We start from the raw sequence: 27284 nt of genomic DNA, 5'->3' as shown, positions 1-27284 counted from the left end.
CGACAGACAAAAAATTATAAATTCATGAGAACATTGAATTATTTGATTCTGTGAATGTTTTAGAAAATAATTACTCTAATTTCGAGTTATGTTTTACATGAGCAAAGGGGCATGCTAGCATTCTAGGGGGCTTGCAATCAAGTAGATGCGGGACCAATTGTTTTAAGTTTCAGACAGGTGCTAGCCAAATTTATAAAAGAGAAGAGCTGGACTAATTGCGGGTATTTTGTTGAGAGATGTGACTGTAACGACAGTTCACAATGGCTATATCGTTAGCATTGACATTGACATCCATAATGGCTTTGGGACTCTCTTCCAAGGTAGGTCTTTCATAACTTATGCGTAGTGTGTACCTACCTTGATATCATTTGGAAAGTTATAAGATTACTTGAGTATCCTTCTTCAAGTTGCTTGTGCTATTGTATTACTCATCAATAGGTTGAAGTTTCGAGCAGCCACTTTGCAGTCATTTGGGTACCTTCAACTTATACTTGAATTGCTAGTTTGGTATCCTGTTGCAGCCTAATGAATTTTGTTGCAAACACGAAAAGTTAGAATCGTAGCATTGAACTCTTTCTATGATTTATTTATTTAATCATTTTTTTAACGTTTTGCACCTCAAAATGAAATATGAATAAATTATTATTTCGAAATCAAATCAGTAACCGTACTCAGCAAAGTTGATTTGTTCATTGCTTTAGGAATTCCAGATTTGATTGGTCAGGCTAAATCCTGAGTTACAAATCAATCATATTCTAACCATTCAATTTTACATATTTTGATCGTGCATGCTATTCGGCTCGGTGTGTTATTACTAATATCGGGGCACCGAGCTTCACTCGTTATTTATTTATTGATAAACAGAACACACTTCTTAAAAATGATTGGGGAAGGACTAACAGGCACAGCACAAAACTGTTTCCTCCCCGAATTTTTATTTACACTATAAATTATATCTAAAAAGTAGGTTATGTTTCATACACAGGTCCAATTTTCAGTCCAAACATTTGAAAACAGAAAAGTTCTAATTCAGATTGTTTACAAACCAAATTGAATAACAAAATAACACTCACTTAAAACTGTAAAATAATAATGAACTTTAAAAATTATGATATACTCTAATTTAGAATGATATACCATGTAATTTCAACAAATCAGATTATTTTGATCAAGTCGAGTAAAATTTCTAGATAATATTTCTCGTGAGATACGCTGATTGATTCGACAGCTGAACATAATTTTTTCTCTCTCCCACACACGCATCTTCTATTATTGACAGATGACGAAATTATCATCTGTTTTTCCAAGGATGAATAATTATTATCCTTTTCGTGTCCTTCAGTGAGTTTTCCCGGGGATGAGACCTAGTGTAATCGAATTTTTATATCATAAACCTACTATGTTCCAAAGATGTTCCTACTATGTTCCTACTATGTTTTTCCAAGGATGAATAATTATTATCCTTTTCGTGTCCTTCAGTGAGTTTTCCCGGGGATGAGACCTAGTGTAATCGAATTTTTATATCATAAACCTACTATGTTCCGAATTTTTTGAAAATCGTTAGAGCCGTTTTCGAGATCCGTTGGACATAAATATATACAGAATAACCCTGATCTACTTTCAGCCTACTTCATTTTATTAATCAATTATTTGATCTTATCTACCTATATAGTTATTTTACTTTATCAATTTTCTGTTTTTTCCTCTTAAATATTCATATTGATTAAAACTTTTACAATATTTCCATTAATAAATAAATCCTTAGTTTAAATAATGAAATTAACGTTTTGGTAGAGAGTTAGTGGGGAGGATATTTTTAATATTCTTTCCTAAGAAACAAGGTTACGTTATTTTTTTCTCTCTCCAACATTTTGAAGATGTACTTATTGAATGAATCGATAAAGATTTCATAGAATCCCTATTGATGTACCTTAGAAAAATAAACATTATATTCTGCCAGATATTCTACCATTATATTCTACCTATCCCACAATATATAGTTTGAGTTGTGGCTATGCGACACCTCAAGTGGTTCATAGAGTGGAGCTCAGAACGCCTTTTTATCTAGCCCGAATAGTGTACAGCAGGAATCTGCCTGCTGAGATGAGGGATATCATGGACGTCTGCAGAGTTACCGTGTTCAAGCGCATGGTGTAGGGGTGGATTTACAGCTTGAGCTGGCAAAGGTCAGAAGGCCTGCTTCGGTCGGTATATTGGCATAAATATCAGTTCTATCAGGTGTTATTATTTTCTCTTGCATTTCAGCTTCTTGTATATAGTTTTTTTTCTCTTTCATCTCTTAATTTTCATCTTCTCTTTTCTTCAATGAGAAAGTCACCGGGCTATCCGCTGGTCTTTATTACAGTATTACATGTTCCATAACTTGAATGTTGGATTTTTCTACAGATTTGCATTTATTTCTGTATTTATTTATACATTATGTGATTTAACTATCATAGATACATAAGTATAATGCACACTAGTTTGGTATACTACCAAAAGCTGCTTTATTTTCAGTTATTTATTTTAATTTGTATTATTAGTTATTCATTTTAGAGTATAGTTAGTAGCATTTAGAATAGTATATTTCGCACCTAGAGCAGAAAATGAGATTTTTCCGGCTCGAAATCGGTTTTCAAGTCCGAGGCAGTAGGCCGAGGACAAAAAAAGATTGAGAGCTGGAAAACATTTTTGCCTGTGGTGCGAATGATATTTTTCGCCACACTACAGGTATTGCTGACAAAATAAATAAATAATACAAAATATAGAATTCTACTTGTTATCGTACCTATCTCTTGATTTTAGTGGTAGAAGATTTGCAGTCAGGATTTCAGATTCTTTTAAAATTTCACTTGGAATATCACGGGCGTCATCATCTTCAAGCATTTTTGAAAATTTGGAATGAGCTAATCAACAATAAATAATTGAATAAAAATGGTTGCGAAGCGAATGCTGAATTAGTTTGATTCGAAACTCGAACTGAAATCATGGCGACTTTGATGAAGAAAGTGGACACTCGCCTGATCTAGCGGATGACTTATTAACTACAGACTTCCAAGCGGCTGGAAAGAGAACACTTTCTGGCCTAGACCGGAAAAGAAACCTGTTTCTTACATCAGACGAGAGAGTGGTCTGCAAACAAGGTCTTTCAGATCTAAGTAGGGACTGGAAAACAGCTGGTTTCTGTGCAGTGTGGCGAAAAATATTTATTGCTCATTTTGTTTATGCTTATTCAGACACAGATGTTTAGTCTTTGTAGGAGTATTCCCTACATTTTTACTTTCCTTCACAATTACCATAGGTAAGGAAAGTATTGCTTCCCAAAAATTAAGGTACCCCAATTTCTAAATTTCTATAGGTTTCAAGGTCCCCTGAGTCCAAAAAAGTGGTTCTTGGCTATTGGTCTGTATATGTGTGTTTGTATAAGTGTATCTATGTCTGTGTACACGATATCTCATCTCCCATTTAACGGAATGACTTGAAATTTGGAACTTAAGGTCCTCACACTAAAAGGATTTGACACGAACAAAATTTCGATCAAATGCAATTCAAGATGGCGGCTAGAATGGCGAAAATGATGTCAAAAACAGAGTTTTTCACGATTCTCTCAAAAACGGCTTCAATGATTTTGATCAAATTTAAAACTAAAATAATCATTAACAAACTCTATCAACTACCACTAGTCCCATATCTGTAAAAATTTCAGAAGCTCCATCCAACCAAAGCTTGGTTTTAGATTTCCAATTATCAGGTTCCAGATACAATTTGAACGAAAAAATTTCAAGTGGAAAAGATTGAGCATGAAAATCTCTACAATTGATGTCTAGTAGAATTTTCACCTAAAATTCAAAATAAGCTCCAAATTCGAGAAAATGTAATTATTCAAACGCAGACTTGATGAGAGAGGCAACTGTTGATTCTATTAAATAATTCACTGGAAGAGATAGCAGAATTGATCTCGTCAGCTGATCAATTTTATTTCCGAAAACTCGACTCTTATGCTGGTGACATCTATAATAGTAATTTTCATAAAGGCAAGGGAAGTTGTGTGAGTGCGCCACACCAGATTTTTCTATTACAATTATTATTGAAATTTTATTTCTTACTCTATAAATGCATTTTCTGGAATAAAGAATATTTGAATTTAAATTTGTGAAAAGCATACTGTACTTGATTTAATTAACGTATAAAAATATACCATTTATTTATCTATTATTCATTGTTCTTCCAGATTGAGGATGATAGAAACTACAGGAATGGTTTCGAAATGGTATACCTAGATCCAAATCCCAGCAGCTATTATACAATAACTGTTTTCGACAGGTGAGCTGGAAAATATAATAATCATTCCTTGCATTGTACTAAATGCTCAACACTTGTACTGTACGTCAGTATTAGTTGTCTGAAAATATGAAAATAACAGAGTAAATCTTGAAAAATTAGAGCTTCAATTTACCTATAAATTGTAAAAAAAAACTTTTCAACTTGTAATAACTAGAAGTGAAAACACTAGAATTGGATTAGAAATCATACAACATATTGTTTTGTTTTTCTTGTTTTTTTTTGTGGAAGCGTCTTTCCCAAAATAATGTTTTGATTTAACGGTAACTACTTATTTAAAATATATAATTGACCGAGTGAATTGAGGTCTAAGATTCAAGTCGACGGTTAGGCATTTCTCTTAATGTTTAAATGTTTTAATGATTGAATGTTTAAATGTTTAAATGTTTAAATGTTTAAATGTTAAATGTTTAATGTTTAAATGTTTAAATGTTTAAATGTTTAAATGTTTAAATGTTTGAATGTTTAAATGTTTAAATGTTTTAATGTTTAAATGTTTAAATGTTTAAATGTTTAAATGTTTAAATGTTTAAATGTTTAAATGTTTGAATGTTTAAATGTTTAAATGTTTAAATGTTTAAATGTTTAAATGTTTAAATGTTTAAATGTTTAAATGTTTAAATGTTTGAATGTTTAAATGTTTAAATGTTTAAATGTTTAAATGTTTAAATGTTTGAATGTTTAAATGTTAAATGTTTAAATGTTTAATGTTTAAATGTTTAAATGTTTAAATGTTTAAATGTTTGAATGTTTAAATGTTTAAATGTTTAAATGTTTAATGTTTAAATGTTTAAATGTTTAAATGTTTGAATGTTTAAATGTTTAATGTTTAAATGTTTAATGTTTAATGTTTAAATGTTTAATGTTTAAATGTTTAATGTTTAAATGTTTAAATGTTTAAAGTTTAAATGTTTAATGTTTAAATGTTTAAATGTTTAATGTTTAAATGTTAATGTTTAAATGTTTAAATGTTTAATGTTTAAATGTTTAAATGTTTAAATGTTTAAATGTTTAATGTTTAAATGTTAAATGTTTAAATGTTTGAATGTTTAAATGTTAATGTTTAAATGTTTAAATGTTTAAATGTTTAAATGTTTAAATGTTTAAATGTTAAATGTTTAAATGTTTAAATGTTTAATGTTTAAATGTTTAAATGTTTAATGTTTAATGTTTAAATGTTTAAATGTTTAAATGTTTAAATGTTAAATGTTTAAATGTTTAAATGTTTAAATGTTTAAATGTTAAATGTTTAATGTTTAAATGTTTAAATGTTTAAATGTTTAAATGTTAATGTTTAAATGTTTAATGTTTAAATGTTTAAATGTTTAAATGTTTAAATGTTAATGTTTAAATGTTTAAATGTTTAAATGTTTAAATGTTTAAATGTTTAAATGTTTAAATGTTTAAATGTTAAATGTTAAATGTTTAAATGTTTAAATGTTAAATGTTTAAATGTTTAAATGTTTTAAATGTTTAAATGTTTAAATGTTTAAATGTTAAATGTTTAAATGTTTAAATGTTAAATGTTTAAATGTTTAAATGTTTAAATGTTTAAATGTTTAAATGTTTAAATGTTTAAATGTTTAAATGTTTAAATGTTTAAATGTTTAAATGTTTAAATGTTTAAATGTTTAAATGTTTAAATGTTAAATGTTTAAATGTTTAAATGTTTAAATGTTTAAATGTTTAAATGTTTAAATGTTTAAAGTTTAAATGTTTAAATGTTTAAATGTTTAAATGTTTAAATGTTTAAATGTTTAATGTTTAAATGTTTAAATGTATAAATGTTTAAATGTTTAAATGTTTAATGTTTAAATGTTTAAATGTTTGAATGTTTGAATGTTTAAATGTTGAATGTTTAAATGTTTAAATGTTTAAATGTTTAAATGTTTAAATGTTTAAATGTTTAAATGTTTAAATTTTAAATGTTTAAATGTTTAAATGTTTAATGTTTAAATGTTTAAATGTTTAAATGTTAAATGTTTAAATGTTTAAATGTTTAAATGTTTAAATGTTTAAATGTTTAAATGTTTAAATGTTAAATGTTTAAATGTTTAAATTTTAAATGTTTAAATGTTTAAATGTTTGAATGTTTAAATGTTTAAATGTTTAAATGTTTAAATGGTTAAATGTTTAAATGTTTAAATGTTTAAATGTTAAATGTTTAAAGTTAAATGTTTAAATGTTTAAATGTTTAATGTTTAATGTTTAAATGTTTAATGTTTAAATGTTTAATGTTTAAATGTTTAAATGTTTAAATGTTTAAATGTTTAATGTTAAATGTTTAAATGTTTAAATGTTTAAATGTTTAAATGTTTAAATGTTTAAATGTTTAAATGTTAAAGTTTAAATGTTTAAATGTTAAATGTTTAAATGTTTAAATGTTCCAGTCGGGGGTCCAGACTAAGCGTCTGGCGAAACGGATATGGCGAGCGAAGCGAGCCTGACGGCTAGTAATATAATATTCCCAGGAATAGCTCTGATTGAAGTAGCAGTGCCCAATAAATTTTTCCGCGATAAATGCATTTCAATCTTAGGTTGGTGCCAACCTAACAAAGTCAACTCAACTTAATGCCAACCTGACAAAATTATTAATTTAGTTACCAGTTAACAACTGTTTCGAAGAGGTACTCTCTCTAGATTATAGTTCTATATTAAAATATGGTATGGACATTTTTCAATTATAATTAAGAGAATAAGAAGAATATACATGCTAAAAGACGAACTTTAAACCCTTAAAAACCACCCTTAGATTAAAAATATTGCCAAAAAATTTTTTAGTGAGCCTCTAAATGGCCAACTGAACATACCTAGCAAATTTGAACGTTTTTGGTCCGGTAGATTTTTAGTTCTGCGAGTGAGTGAGTGAGTCAGTCAGTCAGTCAGTCAGTCAGTGAGTGAGTGCCATTTCGCAGGTCTATAGTTTCAATCCGGTACTTGTGGATGAGTATACTGCGTGAGGTCCACTGTTCACATAACTACTAGTATTATTAAACTAACGTTTTAATGGCAGTGGAGAAAGATAGCAGAACAACATTGTCGAACCTCTGTCTTGTCAATGCATTTTATATACGGTAGATGATACAGGTTTATTGATGTTATATCAACTGTTCATTCTCTGTCTACTAACGTTGGTGGAAGATAACATATGGAAGACACACATCTAGCAAGTACTACAATTCTCTTGTGCCTCAATGAAGGCGTTGCCTTTCCTTGACTGGAAACTCATTGGAGATTTCCGCGAGTAAACAGAGACGATGCACGGTGACAAAAAGGGTTTGTAATACAATCAGTCATGTCAACAGAGCAGAGACACATCACCAGTTGGTGCTGAAGTATCTACTGAAAAGCTCATCCTACTTCTTCTCTTCTCTGCTGTAGCTGTTTGCTTTTCTCATTCTAGAGTTCAGTCTTCATTGAGTTTTCCATTCGAATTCACTTATTGGAAAACATAATAATAAATCGATTGTGTAAACAATTGGAAACACGTTATTTGTACGGCAAATATGATTTTGTTGTAGATGATTTTTACGTTTATCAGTTCACATCAATGAGTATGAATGCATTTCATGTTTGACAAATCACTCATCTCAGGTTTGCACTTGTCTAAGCCCGAAATACATTCAACATTTCAAACAGATTCGTTATATGATTTCAACACTAATCTTGTGTATTCTATCATTTACGTTCTATCATCCTCAATCTGACATACTATATTGTCATTCGTGAGCAGTCATTGTTCCAGGAGAAGAGAAGCATGGGTTTTTTACAATTGGAGAATTATTGAATGTGTGTGATTGTTGTTATCATTGACGAATTAATAACCATGAATAATATCGTAAATGTCATTAGTTGCTGATATACATATTTTTTCTTTATTTCTATGCCATACAAATATAATACCAAACTTGTCTTAAACTTATGCATCGTAAATTTGTTTTTCTTAACATAGGACATAGCTGAAATTATGTTTATGTTGTTATGAATAGGTAAACAGTTGAACTTATGCCGGGTCTACACGACAACGATATTTGCGCAAACTTGGCTCAAAGCCAGGTTTACGCAAATCTTGCGTAAAGTTTGCTCAAACCTCTGTTCACACGACACCAACTTTAACACAAACCTGTATTATAAGCTAAACCATATATAAATTCAATACGAAGTCTTTGAAGTGTTTATTAACTTGAGATGAATAGTAACTCAAGCCTCCACCTCCTCCTCCTCTTCCTCCTCCCCCACCACGACCACCTCCTCCACCTCCTCCTCGACCTCCTCCTCAACCCTCCACCCCGCCAACTACTACTCCTACTCCTCCCCCACCCACTCCTCCTTCTCCTCCTCCTCCAACTATTCCTCCTCCTCCTCTTCCTCCTCCACCTTCTCCTTCACCACCTCTTCCTCCTCCACCACCTCCTCACCCTACTCTTCCTCCTCCTCCTCCTCCTCAACTACTCCACCATCTCATCTCCCTCCTCCTCCTCAACTACTCCACCATCTCATCTCCCTCCTCCTCCTCCTCCTCCTCTTCCTCCTCCGATACCTCCTCCTCCTCCTCCAACTATTCCACCTCCTCTTCCTCATCATCCTCCTCCTCCTCCTCCTCCTCCTCCTCCACCTACTCCTCCTCCTCCTTCACCTCCTCATCCTCTTCTCCTCCACCTACTCCTCCCACCTCTCCTCCTTCTCCTCAACAATAATAATAATCAAGAATACTGCTTATCAAGTGAAGAGCGAATAACTATAGCTATTACATTACTATAGAGTAAATAAAATAATTATTATCCATTAAAAAATCTTCCTTGTTTTTGAGAATTGACCTCGCACACATTTAATTCGAGGGTGCTGAATCCGAATCTGAAATCGCGAATTCTCTATCTTCATTCAGGTTTTGATGGATAGATGAGACATAATCGTTTCCTAGAAAAATTGACGCAAACCTGGCTGAGATTGATTGAAGAAAGCACAAACCCCTTCAAACCTCATTAATTCACAACGATCTCCCGTCTACACGACGCAAACTTAGCGCAAACCTGGCAGGTTAGCGCTAATATCGTTGTCGTGTAGACCGGGCATTAGTCTCTGTTGGTGCAATGCATCTTGTATTGCACCTCGAAATTGCTTCCGAGTCAAGTTTGTAATCTGGGCTTGGGTTTTATTTTATCAGACCGCTGATCTAATCAAGACTTCACTCTATTTTGTTTAACATAATATCTTCTTTTCTTCTATGGGCTATTGTCATCAAAAGAAAAACATAAAAATAGTAGTAACGCTTTTCTTCCTCTCCTGCTTTAACATGTAAAAGTAGTGAAACGAAATAGTTACATTTTTACTATAATAATTACTATAAGTAACGGCTGTCACGTTGGGAGGCTGATCATAATGCACTAGAAGGTGAATGATAAGAGAATCGTTTAATGAACTTGATGTATCTCTAGTTGGATGCACAGAGTGTGCTGATATATTCGACTTTCATGGAAAATTTAGTAATATCGATTCTATAGGAAACGACAGTGGACTGAATCGATGAAGGACTTGCAGTCACTTGCAATGAACTGGTACTGGGCGGTCTGGCCACCTGTCTCTCCCTCACCTTTACCTGGGCGGGGGCGGCATGCGAAATTCTGGCTGTCTACCGCAGCCCCAGCACTAATCTAACTACATTCGTAAACGCGTTAAGCGTATATTGCAATGAACAATCGCCAGGAGTCGTCCGAATTCTGGCAGGTGATTTCAATTGTGACACGTTGAATGTTGCCCCTGGCTCTGTTGAGGAGCGTTGTATCGATATTTTGAGTGACGCAGGATTTGTGCCCTGTATTGACAAAATTACACGGCCGGCCAGCGGCACCTGTATTGACCACTTTTTTGTCAAGCTTCCGGGTTTCTTTAATGCATCTTCTGTTATTCTGCAGTCCTCGGTTACCAACCGATCACTATGCTATTTGCTTGAATATATTATCGAAAAAAACTCATAAGCCGCCTTACACAGATATAGTCATTATTAAAACAGACTGGAAAAAGGTGAGGAACACACTTTCTAGTCACAATTGGAATAGAGTCATTGAACAAAACAACGTTGACAATGCAACAGATATTTTCATTGAATCGGTACAAAACATAATTGCCAAAAAATCACATGAAGTAAAAGTTTCATCTAAAAATACTCAACTCAAACCATGGATAACTGCTGGACTGGTAAATTCTATTCGACATCTTGATAAACTCAGAAAAAAACTCAATAGACAACCATTTAACCATCTCCTTAGAAATGAGTTTACTGAATATAGAAATATGCTACATTCAGCAATCAAGCGAGCCAAGTATAACTATTAAAAAAACAAAGTTGAAGAAGCGACTGGTAACCCTAGAAAATTTTGGTCGTTTATAAACGAAATCTCAGGTTGTATAGATAATAGTAAATCATTCCCCGTTAGAGCATTCTCCCGCCCTGGTGAAGTCATCGATTCTCAAAAAACTAAAGAAATTGCCAACCAATTTAATCAATAGTTTGCCACAGTTGGGACAAACCTAGCAAATTTTATAATAACCCAGGATGCACCAGTAGTGAGAGATGATAAACATGCTGTAGACTCTGAATTTCAGCTGCAACCGGTCTCGAGGCAGGAATTGGAGGAGGTGGTCAAGAGTTTGAAAGGGCGATCAGCTCCAGGTGACACTTATTGCGCTCTCAAAACAGCCAGAGTAATACCTATTCATAAATCAGGCCCCAAAGGCATATTCTCCAATTACAGACCTATTTCTTTGTGCAATATTATCTAAAATAATAGAAAAGTGTATAAAAATACAACTGACTAAGTATTTAAACGAGTACAGTCTCATCTCCAACTCACAGTATGGTTTTCAAAAGTCCAAAAATACATCTGATACTCTTTTCAATATGTCATGTCTAGGGCTATCTCAAGTAGTATTGAATTGAGAAGAAAAGTGCTGATAACCTTTTTGGACTTGTCAAAAGCCTTTGATACAGTTGACAGGAGAATTCCAATAGAAAAACTTGAATCATTGGGGATAAAAAATATCTCTCTCCGATGGTTTAAGAGTTACTTTCACAATCAACAGCAATCAGTATGCATAAATGGTGAAAATAGTGATAGAGAGAATGTTGAGTATGGGGTAGTCCAGGGAAGCACCCTTGGGTCACTGCTATTCCTAATCTATATCAACAATCTGTAAAAATTAGTAGTTGAAGGTGAGTTGCATCTGTTTGCTGATGACACAGCACTAGTGTCTACTGGGAGCAATTGGGAAGAGGCCTACATGAGTGCTTCAATTGATTTGTCAAAAATAAAGAACTGGTTTGATCACAATAGCCTTACAGTAAATTTGGAAAAAACGAAGTTTATGCCAATAGTTACAAAAAATCAAGCTAATCAAGGTTCACCAACACTAACGATGCATTCTTGTAATAATCCTAGGTCTGCTGGATGTAATTGCAGTATGATTGAGCACGTTGATCATTACAAATACCTGGGCGTTGTCTTGGATTCCAAGATGAGTTGGGTACAACGCATGTCCAGTGTGCCAAGAATAGGCTCAGAAAGCTGCTTCACGCATTTTCAGAGCTGAGTGTGGATCAGTGCAAAGTAGTTTACTTTGCCTATGTCCAATCTATAATACTATATGGAATTCTAGCTTGGGGAGGGGCTTCCTCCTCAGTCATTGAGCCTCTTGCAGTCACCCAAAGATCAATTATAAAAACAATTTTAAAGAGAGACTTCAGATACCCAACAATACAATTGTTTATCGAATTTCCCGTACTGAATGTTAGACAGCTTTTTATTAAATCTTTGTTGATCCACATCAAAAAATACGAAATGGAACTTCTGGGTGAAACAGTTAACCATAGCTACTCAACTCTCCACAGATCCAATTACAGCTTTGAGATACCTCAGCTGACTCACGACTCTAAATTGACAAATCCTTCATACCTGGCCCAAATGTGCCAGGGGTGATTAGGGAAGCAGAGGCGTTTAGTTTGGTAATGTTTAGGGGTTGACAGGTGGCTGTACCAGATTGGTTGGGAAGCTTCAGAAGAACTTCTCCAATCTCGTTATGCTTGGTGACCAACACGACTTCAAGGTATCCAAACAATTGATTGGTATTTATTTCATCATTGATGTAACCGGTTTGACTGTTTTGCCTTTCTGGTTTAGGCTTTTTTCTTTTCATTCTCTCTTCTGAGAATTTCTGGAACCCTACCACTGCGGTCTTCAATAAAATATTGTTTTTTCTTCTTTATTTATTCTATTAATCAATCAATGTATTAAATATACTTATTCCTACATTCTTATTCTTAAATATACATCAGCACAATGTAGTATCTATTCTATAATCGAAATATTAATAACTAGCTGTCAGGCTCGCTTCGCTCGCCATTCCCCGACTGGATCGTCCAAGGATGAGATCAGCAGGCTCGCTTCGCTCGCCTGCATTTTTCGTTTGAGCATTTTTATCATATGCTGGGACGATCCAGTCGGGGGTCCAGACTAAACGTCTGGCTAAACGGATATGGCGAGCGAAGCGAGCCTGACGGATAGTAATAATACAATATTCCCAGGAATAGCTCTGATTGAAGTAGCAGTGCCCAATCAATTTTTCCACGATAAATGCATTTCAATCTTCAACTTGGTGCCAACCTAACAAAGTCAACTCAACTTAATGCCAACCTGACAAAATTATTAATTTAGTTACCAGTTAACAACGGTTTCGAAGAGGTACTCTCTCTAGATTATAGTTCTATATTGAAATATGGTATGGACATTTTTCAATTATAATTAAGAGAATAAGAAGAATATACATGCTAAAAGACGAACTTTAAACCCTTGAAAACCACCCTTAGAGTTAAAATATTGCCAAGAGATTTCTTAGTGCAACATTGTTTTTAGGCAACATTGTCCAACGAGTCCAACCGTAACACTTCTTACCTGAGAATATATTTTCCAGGGCTTCGAGCCCGGAGTCTCTCAATTAAAATGCCAGTTTCTAATCTGATCGACCACGGCCACTCAATGTTACTAATGTTAAAATCAATTTCTCACAACATCAATTTTAACCTTGATAAGTGTGCTATCACGATAAATAGAAGAAAGCCACTTTCTCGTCTTTAAAAGAAAGTTGAAAGTTTATCGTTAAAGTTTCTTGTTTTTAAAGTTAAGAGATAAATTCTGTGTAGCCTACTAAATGATGACATTCTCAAGTTTAACTCTAAAGACAGTTCTTAGACATTCTCATGTCTTATGATTCATTTTATTTCATTTTTTATTTATGAAGAAATTTTCTGAATGTATTTTATTGCAATGTATACTATTTCTTTGTGATTGTAATTGTTTGATTAGCAAAATAAATTTGAAGAATAAGTTCTTTCTATCCTATAAAATAATTAGTACCGTAGGTATAACGATTGATATTTGAATGTCCAAATTTTTAAAACATGAATATTTTTAAATTGTATTTAAGGATTATAGAAATATACAAAGCTATCTGAATTTAGTATTTGATCCAGAAAAGAATTCATTTTTCTCCATACACTCTCCATCGATCCGTTTTATGAACCCTTATTACTCCAAATAATCGAAAACTTTGTTCACTGGTTCTAGGGATATTCAACTGCAATTAAAGCCAAACACAGCACTTTTAAACAATCATTCACGGATATCATTCTATGATGGAGTTGAATGGACCCTGGATTCAAATAACATGCCAAGCTGCCATTTTCTGCATTCTGATTCTAGGACTAGTGCTGCTCTAAGCTTTTGCAACGACCAATATGTGGTGAATTGATTATTGATAGGGCCAAGAGCCTACATACCTTATATTGGATAAGTACAACTGGATCTTGATGAATAGTATTTATTCATGTACTAACAAATTATTAAACTAACAAACTTTCTATTACTAACATAGTTTCAAGACTTTCTGTAGGATGTTTTTGATTACTAAACTACAGAACTTTCATTCTTACAAGATATCTGTGATTACAATCACAGAAATAGTAGGAAAAATAGAAATGTTAGAACCTGTTTCTCAAAAACAACTCATTCAACAATAATAATTTATATGTTGATACTTTATAAAACTGTATTAATTTTTATTGATTGGTTGATTCTACTAGTAGAGAAAACAAATTATATTTTTAAAATCCTCAATGTAGAAAATTAATTAGAGACGAGTAGTATAATCAAGCTCTAAAGAAAACTATAGTGTAATTTTACGAATAAAATAAGTGTGCAAGGATTTTTTCATAAAAGGCTTCTGTAATGATTTTATAACGTTTGACTTATTGGTTTACTATATACGATACTCAAGGAGATTGAAATTGAAAAAATTGAGAGCCCAAACTTATCAATATCCAATATTGCGTTTCAAAATTTATCGACCCAGCACTTAATGAATTAAGCAAAAGAACTAAGTGTTCGTTGAAACTTTCGCGGAGAAAAGAAAGTCTTGCAATAAAAGTTTACAAAAAAGCTCTTTCATCATCATCGTTCATCGTCACCACTCCTTGACATTTCAGAAATTGTTCTGCAACGAATTTTTTTCTAAGCTGGATAGAGAAAAGAAGACAAATGAGACACCTCGTTGGCTCTTTTCTAACTCATTAAACATTTTCAATCAAGCTGCCACTTCACTCATGCCAGAGTACCGTAAGTGCAAGTTCCTAAAAAAGATGAAAACAGTAGAGATTTCACAAATTGTCTGCTTCCCAATATAGAACTGGGATTGGATAAACACAATTCATGCAAGATTATTGAATCATAGAGCAAAAATAGAGAAATTAGTACCTATGTTTTCTTTACATTTGAATGTAGCAAAATTATCCCTGAAAATTGACATAGATTGTTTCAACAAAGGCAGCCTAATTAGGCCTAGTGATGTATAAAGTATTATTTTTTCTTTATTGATAATATTTCGATAGTAGTAAACACAAAAATCCTTGATTATATTATACAATTTCTACAATAAGCAAAACCTTTTAATCTCAGTCTTATATTTGACCGTTTTTGAATGAAAATTAATTTTTATGTAGGTGGGCTATTAATAAGCATAAGCTGAAGAATTTAGCTTACTATTTCACATGATATTAGAGGAGATTTCATGATGATTTCAATTTTTCACAGACAGGATTAGTATTCCTTGAAGATTCAACTTTGGAAATACAGCCTTCACCTTTAAGAATGAAAAGGAAATGGAAATTGGGGAACAATAACAAAGTTCTTCACATGATCAAGAGAGCAACACTTCCAATGCGTCCACGACTTTTCTCAACAGACTCAGGTTATAAATTATGTACACTTTTAAGATCGATATGACATTATTTATTGTGTTTTTTTTTTATTTTTGGAATACACTGAATCAATTCTGAATTAAAAATATTTAATTACACTCAATTATTTGGAAATTTCAATTTTAACTGAATTTTTCACCAAATACATTTCTTCCAATATTGAAAAAAGTATTGCTTTGTTTTTATTTTAGATGAAGAAACGAAATTTTTTTAAACATTTTTTTTCAACTCATTTTCACTGCTGATACTATCGATCAAAGTTTTGACCTGTGAAGTATCTTAAACATATCCTTATAGATATATTTTCTTTACTGCTGAATAGATTCATGTTGTTGAGTTATACCACTCAACTAGAACTTCACTCTTTGTTACAGTGCAACTTCTACCAGCTCTTCCTGACCATAGAAATGATGAACCAACAGATAATTTGGTAAGTTGTTAAACGACAAAAATAAATAGAGAGATAAATTGTACTTGGGAATAAGTTGATTCATTTAAGGAAGTTCACTTGCGCTAGAAAAATGTAGCATTCCTCTGGGAAGGAATCTGAAGTATTCCAAAGATTTCGAACTATCTCAGAATTAAAATAAAGCCTCAATTGAAATTATATTATAGAGTGTTTCAAAAGTTAGTTTAAAACTTAAAAACTTCGTATAAATTCAATGAAACAATGAACAGAGTTGGTTTTGGTGCTGTTTAAAAGGAAAAACACTTTTTATTATAAAAAAATCAGTTCTTGGAATAGTTTGATAGTATGAAATTGCCCTATAACATTAATTGCTAGCGGTACGGTAGTTGAATTGAAAATGGCTTTCTCCACTGGATACAAGCGAGCATAGGATGTCAGTTAGGTGTACCATCTTGTAGTGAATGAAAATTTTGTTGTTAGCCATTCTTATCGATATTTGTTATTGAAAACTGTTGCAATTAATCCATATACACTATCCTTAATATTTTTTCATCTTGGATGAGGATGGGATGTTGTAGCACTCTCAGGTCCAGTGGGAGAACTTATTTTTAATGTACCTAAGTAAGCCAGTGCTTGTTATAGCGTGATTTCGTACTTTCATACGATTCTATTAAAAACTTGACTTGTAAAAACAATTTTTCTTTTGAAAAACACTGAATACAACTCTATATATTTTTTGAATATTTTTCATGAATAGTCAAATTTATAAGGTAAATTTTGAAACACTATTTATTTCCATAATTTCATGCATACTTTTCTTGTTTTCCAGGTACGAAATGTAAGAAGTGACCAAAGATTAACCCTGGAGACAGCTTTATTCTTTGATGAGGCTGGCTATAAACTTTTCTCTCCCTATTTTGAAAATAATGATGACAAGCTGAAAAACATGCTGCTGGCATATCTTAATGGGGTAAGATAATATCAACTTTCAACATGAGCACTAACCACACTCTATAATATTTTAGTCTTTGAGAGGACTTGGAAGAGTGCTACCTTTGTAAATTATAACAGAAAGAATTTCAAGTACGGTATCGGTATAATAATTATTGAGAAATTAAGAATAAAATATATGCTACGGTAGTGAATAAGATAGATGAAAGTTCATCATTTGATATAGCCTATTACTTAACAGCTAGAATTCCTTAGTTTGTAGTCAAGAAGTAAAAAAGTTAACGTTGCTGAAGAATATATATGTGAAGATTGCAAAATCCTATATAGGCCAAACAATATCTCAAAATATAGAATATCAATATTACTTTTGATTTAGCTTTATAATTTAAAGAAAAATATCTCAACAGAAAGTTTAATATGTAAAGAATAGTTTTTTGAAATTGCACATAAATTTATAGATAGAAAAATTTAATTTTTATTGCATAAAAAAATTTAGTATGTTGAATAAAAAAAATTATTATTATTATTATTTTTTTTTTAAATGAATTGATGAATTGTTACATTTAATTTTCACATAAAATTCAATAAATCAAAAAATGTTCATTTCTTTCACTATTGACGCGTTGATTGTATTGATGCACATTTTGGAAAACAGTCCGTTAAGGCACTCAGTATGATTTTCAGTTAAGTGTGACTCCAATGTGATGACGTTAAGTGTTGGGCTGATCTGGATGCACGTAGTGTGGGCTGATACTTGTAGTCGACTGATGCATATCAAACTCGATACAGGTGACATCTCAGTTAGCATTGCCTCATGCTGTAGTAGACGGCTGCATACCAAACTCGATACAGGTGACATCTCAGTTAGCATTGCTTCATGTTTGTAGTAGACGGCTGCATTCCAAACTCGATACAGGTGACATCTCAGTTAGCATTGCTTCATGTTTGTAGTAGACGGCTGCATTCCAAATTCAATACAGAGTCACATAAATTTTGTATCATATTTGTAATTATACAATGTACATTTCAGGCTTGAAATGACAATGTAATTCGTTTTTTGGAAAAGAGATAGATGCTGCATACAGGATTAATTTAGGTGAGGATTAATTTAGGTAAGGTTTTGTTTTTTGATATTTTCAGCTTTCAAGGTTTAGAGTTCTGCATACAGGAATAATTTAGGAGAGGATTTTTTGAATCAATTCTTTCATGATACTGTGACTGTTCTTCTGAATTCAAAGTTGTGAATGTGAACATGGATGGCAATTACCTCCAGGTAATGCAGTAGTGTTGAAGTTTGAGATACAGAGTCAGCAATAAGCATTGGCATTGCTATTGGTGTATGCTTTGGTGTCGGCTTTGGCATCGGCGTTGATATTGGCATTGGCGCAGGCATTGGCATTAGCATTGGCGCAGATTTTGGCATTGGCGTAGCTATTGGCATTGGCGCAGGCATTGACATCACACAGGCATCGGCGTTGATTTGGTGTTGGCATCAGCATTGGCGCAGGCATTGGCGTAGCTATTGGCATTGGCGCAGGCATTGACATCAGCACAGGCATCGGCGTTGATTTGGTGTTGGCATCAGCATTGGCGCAGGCATTGGCGTAGCTATTGGCATGGTGCAGCATTGGCGCAGATTTTGGCATTGACGAGGCATTGACGTAGCTATGGCATTGGCGCAGGCATTGATATCTGCACAGGCATCGGCGTAGATTTTGGCATTTGGCGTAGTTATTAGTGTGATATTGTTGTAGGTATTAGTGTAGGCATCAGCATTGGCACAGATTTTGGCATCAGCATTGGCGCAGATATTGGCTTCGGCGCAGGCATCGGCGTAGATATTGGCGTTGGCATCAGCACAGGCATCGGCGTAGATTTTGGCGTAGTTATTGGTGTTGATATTGGGTTGACATTGCGTAGTTATTGGTGCAGGCCGCAGCGTAGATTTAGGCGTAGTTATGGTGTTGATATTGGCGTAGTTATTAGTGTAGGCCCCAGCATAGATTTTGGCGTAGATATTGCGTAGTTATGTCACACTAGTTCGAAAATCACCCAATGTCTTACACTCTTCATGGCGTTCACTTGTTGCTGATTTCGAGATTCACATGATAACTATTTCAATGTTAATGTCTGTGCTGTACCTGTTATCTTGAAATGCTTATAAACTAGAAGAAAAAACTTGATTAGGCTATCAATACAATCTAATACACATGAAAATTATTTTAAATATTTATGAAATTAAAATTTGTTAACATCTTATTATACAGTCAGCAATACATAAATTGTGAAATATGGACATATCAATGATAAATTAAAAAAAATTCATTTTCATCTATTCACTGTTCAAATATCAAAATTTTAATCCATTCTTCAAAATAGAAATAGAATTTCATAACACCCTGTATCATTATCAAAATTGTAAAAAACATCAGATCATCACAACAAAATTTAATTTCAATACAATTTCAATAATTTCAGACAATGGTCTTCTATTCACAATCATTTCATAATATATCTGCATTTCATTATCATTTAGTATAACATTTCATTTATAGCAAGTTCATTTCACATTTATGATTTATCATTCAGGGTTTCAAAATTATTTAGTTTTAATTTGTTCAAAAATTGTATAAAAAGCAAATTATTTAATATTGTTAATCATCGTTTGTTGGATACTATAGTTTATTTCGACTTTTCAATGTTCTAAACACAACTACATTTCATGACAAAACTTTACTATCAATCATTAAACAAGAAACCATTCAAAACATCAATAATATTTTGCTTCAAAGGCAAACAATATTCATAATTAATCATCATTTTGCATCTATGGCAATCAACATAAGTAATCAACACAAAAAATATTATCTCATTACTGCCTCTCTAAGTCATAACCTCTGTTATTCCTTCTTTAGGCAATAATGGGTTTCCATCTCAAAAAACAATCACATACCAGCAAAATTCTAATCAACAAACCCCACTAAAAATTCTACATTCACTCCAGCATCCATTTCAAACGATAATCAATCATATCAAAATTTATAGAACAAACAAATTTAAAAATTTTGAAAAAGATATCAATCACAAAAACTTATTTCAATTAATAATATAACAAAACGTTTTAAATTGAACCATTTATTTTTTTAAAATAATTTAAAATTTAAAGACTGTATAATAAGTACAAACATTTCAAGATTATAATACAAAGATGATCAAGATGAATAATGGGTAAATAAGTTCCCTAAAAAATACAAAAAAGAGAAATAGAAAACTGGGTAAATAAATTCCCTAAAACAATACAAAGAAGAGAAAGATTAATTAGAGCCTATCCTACATGTCAGTACTGAACTTTCATGAGGAAGTATATTTAATAAAATATACTACTATGGAATTTTGTAAATTCCAAGTATGACTCTAATTTGTTATAATTGTGAGCTATCACTCCCACAAAAACAACGTGTGGAAAAAAAATATGTTGACTATTGTGACTGGGTGGAAAGTTCCTAGATGTCTGTAAGGCAATGTGATAGCAGACTCTAGTATCGGACCACAAAAACAAAAGTATGCAAAAGGTTTTACAAACATTTGTTGTTGCAGTCATAAGGTTTTTATATCGCAAACAAGTAGGTCAGATAATCGAGTCCAGCCATATGTGGTTCACACCCACACCTCTAAAAGAATCACACCTACTTGTCTACCAAAAATCCAAAGTATTGGACAGCAAAAAAAATAAAATGCAAAATGGGTTAAAAGCCCAGAAGAAAACTATAACCTAATTACATATGGCTTATGGCATGATATGCAATGAAAGATGAGAACATGGGACAAAATTGCTCTGAAAAACCTAATTACCTAATATGATACCTAAAAAAAAAAATAGACATGATTAAAATATGTAATACATGATGAAAAAATATACCACAAGCAAACAATTCTTTACACTACAATGGATAGATTTTAGAAAAGTTAAGTTTTATCAACAATTTAAAGATTAGGAAAATAAGCTACTATTTTAACTTCCAAAATATTTCAGAAAAATACAAATTTAAATGACTATGGACAAGATTGGTTAAGATATGCTTCATAGAAGAAATTTACTGAATATTACACAAAGACAGGAAAGATTCGAAAATTGAAAAGATTAGGGCCAAGAAAATAGGCTACAGGAAAGAAAAAAGACACAATTATGGACTCTTACCATACACTGTGTAGCGATTATGCTATTCTGAATCCCGGCATAACACAGGATTCCTAATCATTGTGTGTTGGGGAATACCCTTTCATCATGTGATTCATTGCATCATCTTGTAAGTAAGCAACTTGAAACAACCTTTGAATACTAACACATCAATGGAGACTTTGCGTTTTGTTTTCTTCAAGAACATGATATTATTCATGGGTTCATTTGTTTCAACAAAGCCGTTTTGCCTACAAAAGTTAGTCATGTTCACTTGAGAATGCATTGCATACACCTTTTCAATTCTCAGTTGAAAGTTGAACTCATCAACTTGACTCAAAGCAACATTCATTTTGTTTACATTGCTCCTAACCTCCACAGAAACCTGTCTCATGTAATCATTCACTTTGTTTATAGTTTTCCTAACCTTCAATGTAGCAATATTACTTTCATGATAGTTGACTTTCATTAAAGACAACTCCCTACCTACTTCTTTATTCAATTCTACTATCTCACTAGGGTTGACTTTTTCAACAACAGTAACTAGGCCTACATTGTCAGAAACTTGAATGAGTTGATCTTGTAACTTAACACTACTATCATCCTGCTTCAATTTGTTTTCATTTTCATGATTATCACTCAATGTTTCAGCAAATTCTTGCTTCATATCATCAAACCTAGCATTAAACTTAGCATTTTGCTCATCAAATCTAGCATTTGATGACTGTCGCTTAATATGCGCCAACATAAGATTCAGCTGCTTGTCTTAAATTTGATTTTGTCTTATTCACTCATACAAATACAATAGCATAGATTCTATTGATTAGATGAATAACAAGTTGCGAATTTCAAATCAGTTGTTGAAGGATGCATGTTGTGATAATGCATATATAAAGTTCTCCTTGGGTAACATGGATGACCTTGAGGTTTTGTGAATGAAAGTCATACATAATTTCGCTCCTGGGTTTTGGAAGATTTTGTGTTATAAATAGTCACGGATAAGTACAAATTTTGTATTAATTTCATTATTAATTGTTTCTTGATCACGTTTTATCATTTTGTTTTAGATTTTAATTCTTAATTCTATTTTATAAGCCAAACATCGTTTAGAGGTTATTTTGAGGTTAGGTTTTCGAGATTTAAAAATAAACATAGATAGTTTACTTGACTAAAATTATAACCTAATTAAAATCCTATCATTTATAAATCAATTATTATTATTGCAAGTAATATAATTTCTTAGATAGGAAGATGAGCTCAAATAGAACCCCGAAGGTTATTAATAGAAATGTAAACATTACTATGTACTTACGCGTTCCCAAAACCAAAATTCAAAAACGCCAAAACCAAAAACCCCAGTTCTCAAACTACTTTAGCCGAAAAAGTTGCTCAACTACAAAGTAGCCACACTAATTTAAAAAACCAATTAGAAGTAACTCTAAAAACGTCTGAGGAAGAAAGGTTAGGGATGGTAGAAGAAATTAAATCTTTGGAACTGATTATAAAATTACAAGATGAAGACCATAAAAAAGAAATACTAAATCTAAAAAATCAATGTAGTCTAATGTCGGAGGAAATAAAGAAACTAAAATCTAAATTTGATAATACTAAATGTATGATAGAACCTCCGTCCAAATGCAAAAAAATAGAATCTAACCTAAATGATGGGAAATGCTCTGAAAATGGTCGAAATAAAACGTACAGTGAGGTTTTGAAGACAGCAACCAAAAATATAGCTGAGGGAAATAAAGATAGGAAAGGGAGAGTTCTGCTACTGACGTCCAGTCATGGACGTGATTGCAGTGATCTCCTTGATAAAAGATTGAAAAATAAATTTGATGTCCAATGTTTTTTCAAGCCAAGTGCATCAATTAATGCAGTTGTAGAGTCAGCTAGGGAACAAACTAAAGACTTTGATGAAAATGACTATCTAATTGTACTGGGTGGCTCAAATAATATAAATGAACCTAACTTGAATCATCTTCCTCAAGTAACAGAAAAAATCAAGGAAATTGTGCCACTCAGCAAAAAAACAAACTTAATATAAGTACTATTCCTAATAGGTTTGATAGGCCAGAGTTAAATGAAGCAATCAATTCGACAAACAAATCAATCCATAATACAATCAACAGCCTAAAAAATAAGAATTCTAAACAACTGGGGATTTGTTTTCTAAATGAAAGGCTGAAAAGACATAACTTCACTAATCATGGGTTGCATCTAAATCGATCTGGCAAAGTAATCTTTTGTAATAGATTGGCAGAGCTGATTGAAAGCCGTTTGCAATCCTCTGGTTTAAAAACAGTCAAAAAAACAAATAACGATTTTTTAGTAAATTGGCTCAAAACAGGGAAAGGGAAATAGCTACAAATGCTAGAGATAGAGTAGCACAAGATGGTAAGGTTTTTAGTATTTATCATCAAAATATTCAGTATCTTCGCAACAAAATTGACAGATTAGAAGTATTTCTTAAACAGGAGGATCCTGACATTGTTATTTTCACAGAGCATGGCTTAAAAATAAAGGAAATAAATCAAGTTAGGATTCCAGGCTATTCACTGAGATCAGAATTTTGTAGAATAGCTCATAGAAGTGGTGGTGTATGTATATTCACTAGCAATGCTAAACATACCCAAACTTATGAACTGGATTTTGTTAAGAGATTTTCTGTTGAGATGGATTTAGAGGTGACGGGACTAAGGTTAAAAATTGATGATCGATTTGAGGTAGCAGTGTTAGGTATCTATAGGTCACCAAATGGAGACTGGCAAAAATTTTGTGAGCTGCTCCATACACTTTTGGAAATTACAACCGCTCGTTTCACAAATGTTATAGTAGTAGGAGATTTCAATACCGATTTTGCCAGGCAGGATAAAATGACAGAGGATATTAGAGATATTATTAATATGAATAATTTAGAAATTAAGGTCCACGAATATACAAGAGTAACTCGAACTTCACAGACAATTATTGATAATATCCTCACAAATATAGAAGGTTGTAATGTCAGGTTAGGTAGCTCAGATCTATCAGATCATAACTATCAAATTTTAGATGTTAAGTTGCAGGGCCAGAATCCAAGCAGAAAAAAAACTTTTGTGAAAGAAATTCAGCAATATGAGCTAGGAAATATAAATTGTTTGAAGCAGGAACTGCTTCAAGAAAATTGGAGTAGTGTTTATAACAGTTGTAACCTAAATTACAAATATAAGCAATTCATTGATACTCTAAGATTTCACATTAGTGTATGCTGTCCAATAAAAAAAGTCAAAGTAAAAAAAAATTGGACAAAGTAGATGAATGGATAACTGAAGATATTCTTACTCAAAGAAATATTGTTAGGGAAGCTTATGAGGAATTTAAATTAGTGAGGGATGTTCCGAGTGAAGTCAAATACAAATGTCTAAAGAAAAACTATGCAAAAGAAGTGAGGAAAGCTAAGTGTAAGAAAACAGCTGAAATATTAACAACTAGTACCAATTTTAACTCTGCTGTTTGGGAGGTAATTAATAGAAATAGGAGAGCAGCTCAAAAAGATACAGTTACTAATGTCCCTAGGATAATCGATGAACATGGAAATTATATGGATGATAGTATAGACATTTGTAACTTTTTCAATAAGTATTATCAACAGGTTGCATATAATCTCCAAAAGTCACTGAACACTAATACTTGTAATACAACTACATTAAATGCTGAGCCAATTGAAAAGGTATTTAAATTTCATCCATTATCAAGAGATGAGTTGTCAAGAATAATAAAAAATTTGAATAACAAAAAAACAGTAGGATTGGATGGGGTCTCAAGCAAAATTTTAAAAGAATGTGAAAATGAATTACTGGACCCTTTATTGCATCTCCTTAATACTTCACTAGAGCAGGGTATTTTCCCTGATGATCTGAAACAAGGAAAAATTTTGCCAATTTTCAAGAGCGGTGATTCTGAAAGAGTTGAAAATTATAGACCCATTAGTATTCTAAATGTAATAAGTAAAATTTTTGAAAGAGTAGTTTTAAATAGGCTATTGATGCACCTGGAAGAAATTAATTTCATATGTGATGAACAGCATGGGTTCCAGAAAGGGAAATCTACTAAGACTGCAATAGTATCCCTTGTTGAAAGACTAATAGATATAATAGATTCAGGTGAGAAGGCAGCCGCAATATTTCTTGATTTATCCAAAGCTTTTGATTGTGTGAACCATAGAATATTATTGGAAATACTAAAAACTGTAGGTGTGAATGGTATAGAACTAAAATGGTTTGAATCATATCTCATAGGTAGAAACCAGTGTGTTGAGCTTACCAAGGTGGATGGGAATGAAATAGTAAAAATTAAATCTCAAAAACTGGAGGTCCAGGCTGGAGTACCTCAAGGCTCAATTCTGGGTCCCTTACTGTTTCTGTTGTATGTGAACCAATTACCAAAAGAGTTAAAAGATCACAGAGCTCTGTTGTTTGCTGATGACACATCGCTTATCTTTAACAATTATTTATTAGATAGTCTAGAAATAAATGCTTTTACTGGAGTACAGTCAATTGTCCAATTCTTGAAGCAAAGGCAATTAACAATAAATAGTAAGAAATGTCAATTCCTACAATTCAAAAGTAAATATAATTCAGTAGAGGATAGAGAAATAAATGTGTTTGTAGAGGAAAATGAATTAGACCAAGAAGAGAAAGTAGCATTCTTGGGAATTTTATTGGACAGGAAATTAACATGGCATCCTTACATTGAGAGGATATGTAATAAGATATCATCTGGGGTATTTGTCCTGCGGCAGCTTGCTAGGCTGAATGATAAAAAACTACTGTTAACTGCTTACCATGGACTTATACTATCTCATATTAGGTATGCTATTTTAGTATGGGGTAATTCATCTCAACAAAATATGGACAGGGTGTTTAAGATTCAAAAGAAGGCACTCAGATGTATAGAGAAAGTGAATAGGTTAGACTCTTGTAGGCCTTTATTTAAAAAGCTTGGTCTATTAACTGTGCCATCTTTGTATGTATATGAAGTTGTAATGCATGTGAAAACGAGTGGTGTGATCCAGAATTCAGATGTTCATGAGTATAATACGCAAAACAGAGCAGATTATCATATAATGGGTCACAATAGTAGGTTATTTGAACAAAAACCAGATTATATTGGTAGGAAATTTTATAACAAGCTACCTCAAATCTTGAAAAGTAATGATGATTTGAAGATTTTCAAAAAACAAATTAAAAAATATTTAGTTGATAGAGCTTTTTATAGTGTACAAGAATTCCTTTCAAACCTAAACTAGGTTGAACTACTTAGTGTTAGAATTATTATGTAATAACATGACTTGTCTTATACTCCATGACTGGAGTCTTTAGGACGTAATCTTAAAAAAAAAAAAAAAAAAAAAAAAAATTTAACTCATCAAACCTAGCATTTTGCTCATCAAATCTAGCATTTTGCTCATCAAATTAGCATTAAACTTAGCATTTTGCCTCATCAAATCTAGCATCTAGCTTATCAAACCTTGTGTTAAGATGCTATAAGATTCAGATCATTTTTAATGTTTGCCATTTGTAATATGCACTGATTCATTAAAACTTGATCTCTCTTGAACCGACTTCCCACTCAGCAACAAACCATTCATAACCTATCAAGATATCTATCTACCAATAATTTTTTTATAACAGGGATATATTTTGTAGTTTGAGTCCCACACCAGGGCATACCATTTGGGACATATTTATTTTGTAATTCGGTCCCACCACAGGGGTAACATTTGCCGTGCTACCAATTTTCCTTAAACAGTTGGAATAGCATTAACACCTATCAACCTAAGGATAGTTGTCGGCTCCAATGAAATAGATTCTTGATAAACTGTGAATGGATCTATTGCCTATGAATGAGAAATCCAGTTTTCAGAGCAAATTAACTTATAATCTTCAGATGAAAATTTTGGCAAAATCACAGAAATATAGGTACAAAGAACAATAACTTACAAGTCTAAGCGTCTAAAATTACTACCTACGAACTAAGTACTTAACCAGTTTACAGTTGAAAAACAGTGGCTATTGGCTTGGATACAAAAAAAAACAAATTATCCACAAAATAGAACA

At 32.4% G+C, this 27284-nt stretch overlaps 1 protein-coding gene across 1 annotated transcript; it reads left to right on the top strand.

The window, feature by feature from the left end:
* Positions 1–296: 296 nt before the first annotated feature.
* LOC120349628 lies at positions 297–18950 on the top strand. Its single transcript, XM_039420092.1, has 7 exons — positions 297–320; positions 4232–4323; positions 13959–14133; positions 15480–15636; positions 16021–16076; positions 16885–17025; positions 18927–18950. The coding sequence occupies exons 1-7, from the start codon at positions 297–299 to the stop codon at positions 18948–18950; spliced, it is 669 nt and encodes a 222-aa protein (XP_039276026.1).
* Positions 18951–27284: the final 8334 nt, after the last annotated feature.

Source organism: Nilaparvata lugens, chromosome 2, assembly GCF_014356525.2.
Source record: "Nilaparvata lugens isolate BPH chromosome 2, ASM1435652v1, whole genome shotgun sequence".
NCBI lineage: Eukaryota > Metazoa > Arthropoda > Insecta > Hemiptera > Delphacidae > Nilaparvata > Nilaparvata lugens.
This window is presented reverse-complemented; position numbering and strand designations above follow the sequence as displayed.

What these genes read in the sequence shown, in the direction of transcription:
- LOC120349628 (XM_039420092.1), top strand. Translation starts at nt 297, where the DNA reads ATGGCTTTGGGACTCTCTTCCAAG. An exon ending in CTTTGGGACTCTCTTCCAAG is followed by an intron (nt 321 to 4,231) that starts GTAGGTCTTTCA and finishes TTGTTCTTCCAG; the next exon opens with ATTGAGGATGATAGAAACTA. An exon ending in ACAATAACTGTTTTCGACAG is followed by an intron (nt 4,324 to 13,958) that starts GTGAGCTGGAAA and finishes CACTGGTTCTAG; the next exon opens with GGATATTCAACTGCAATTAA.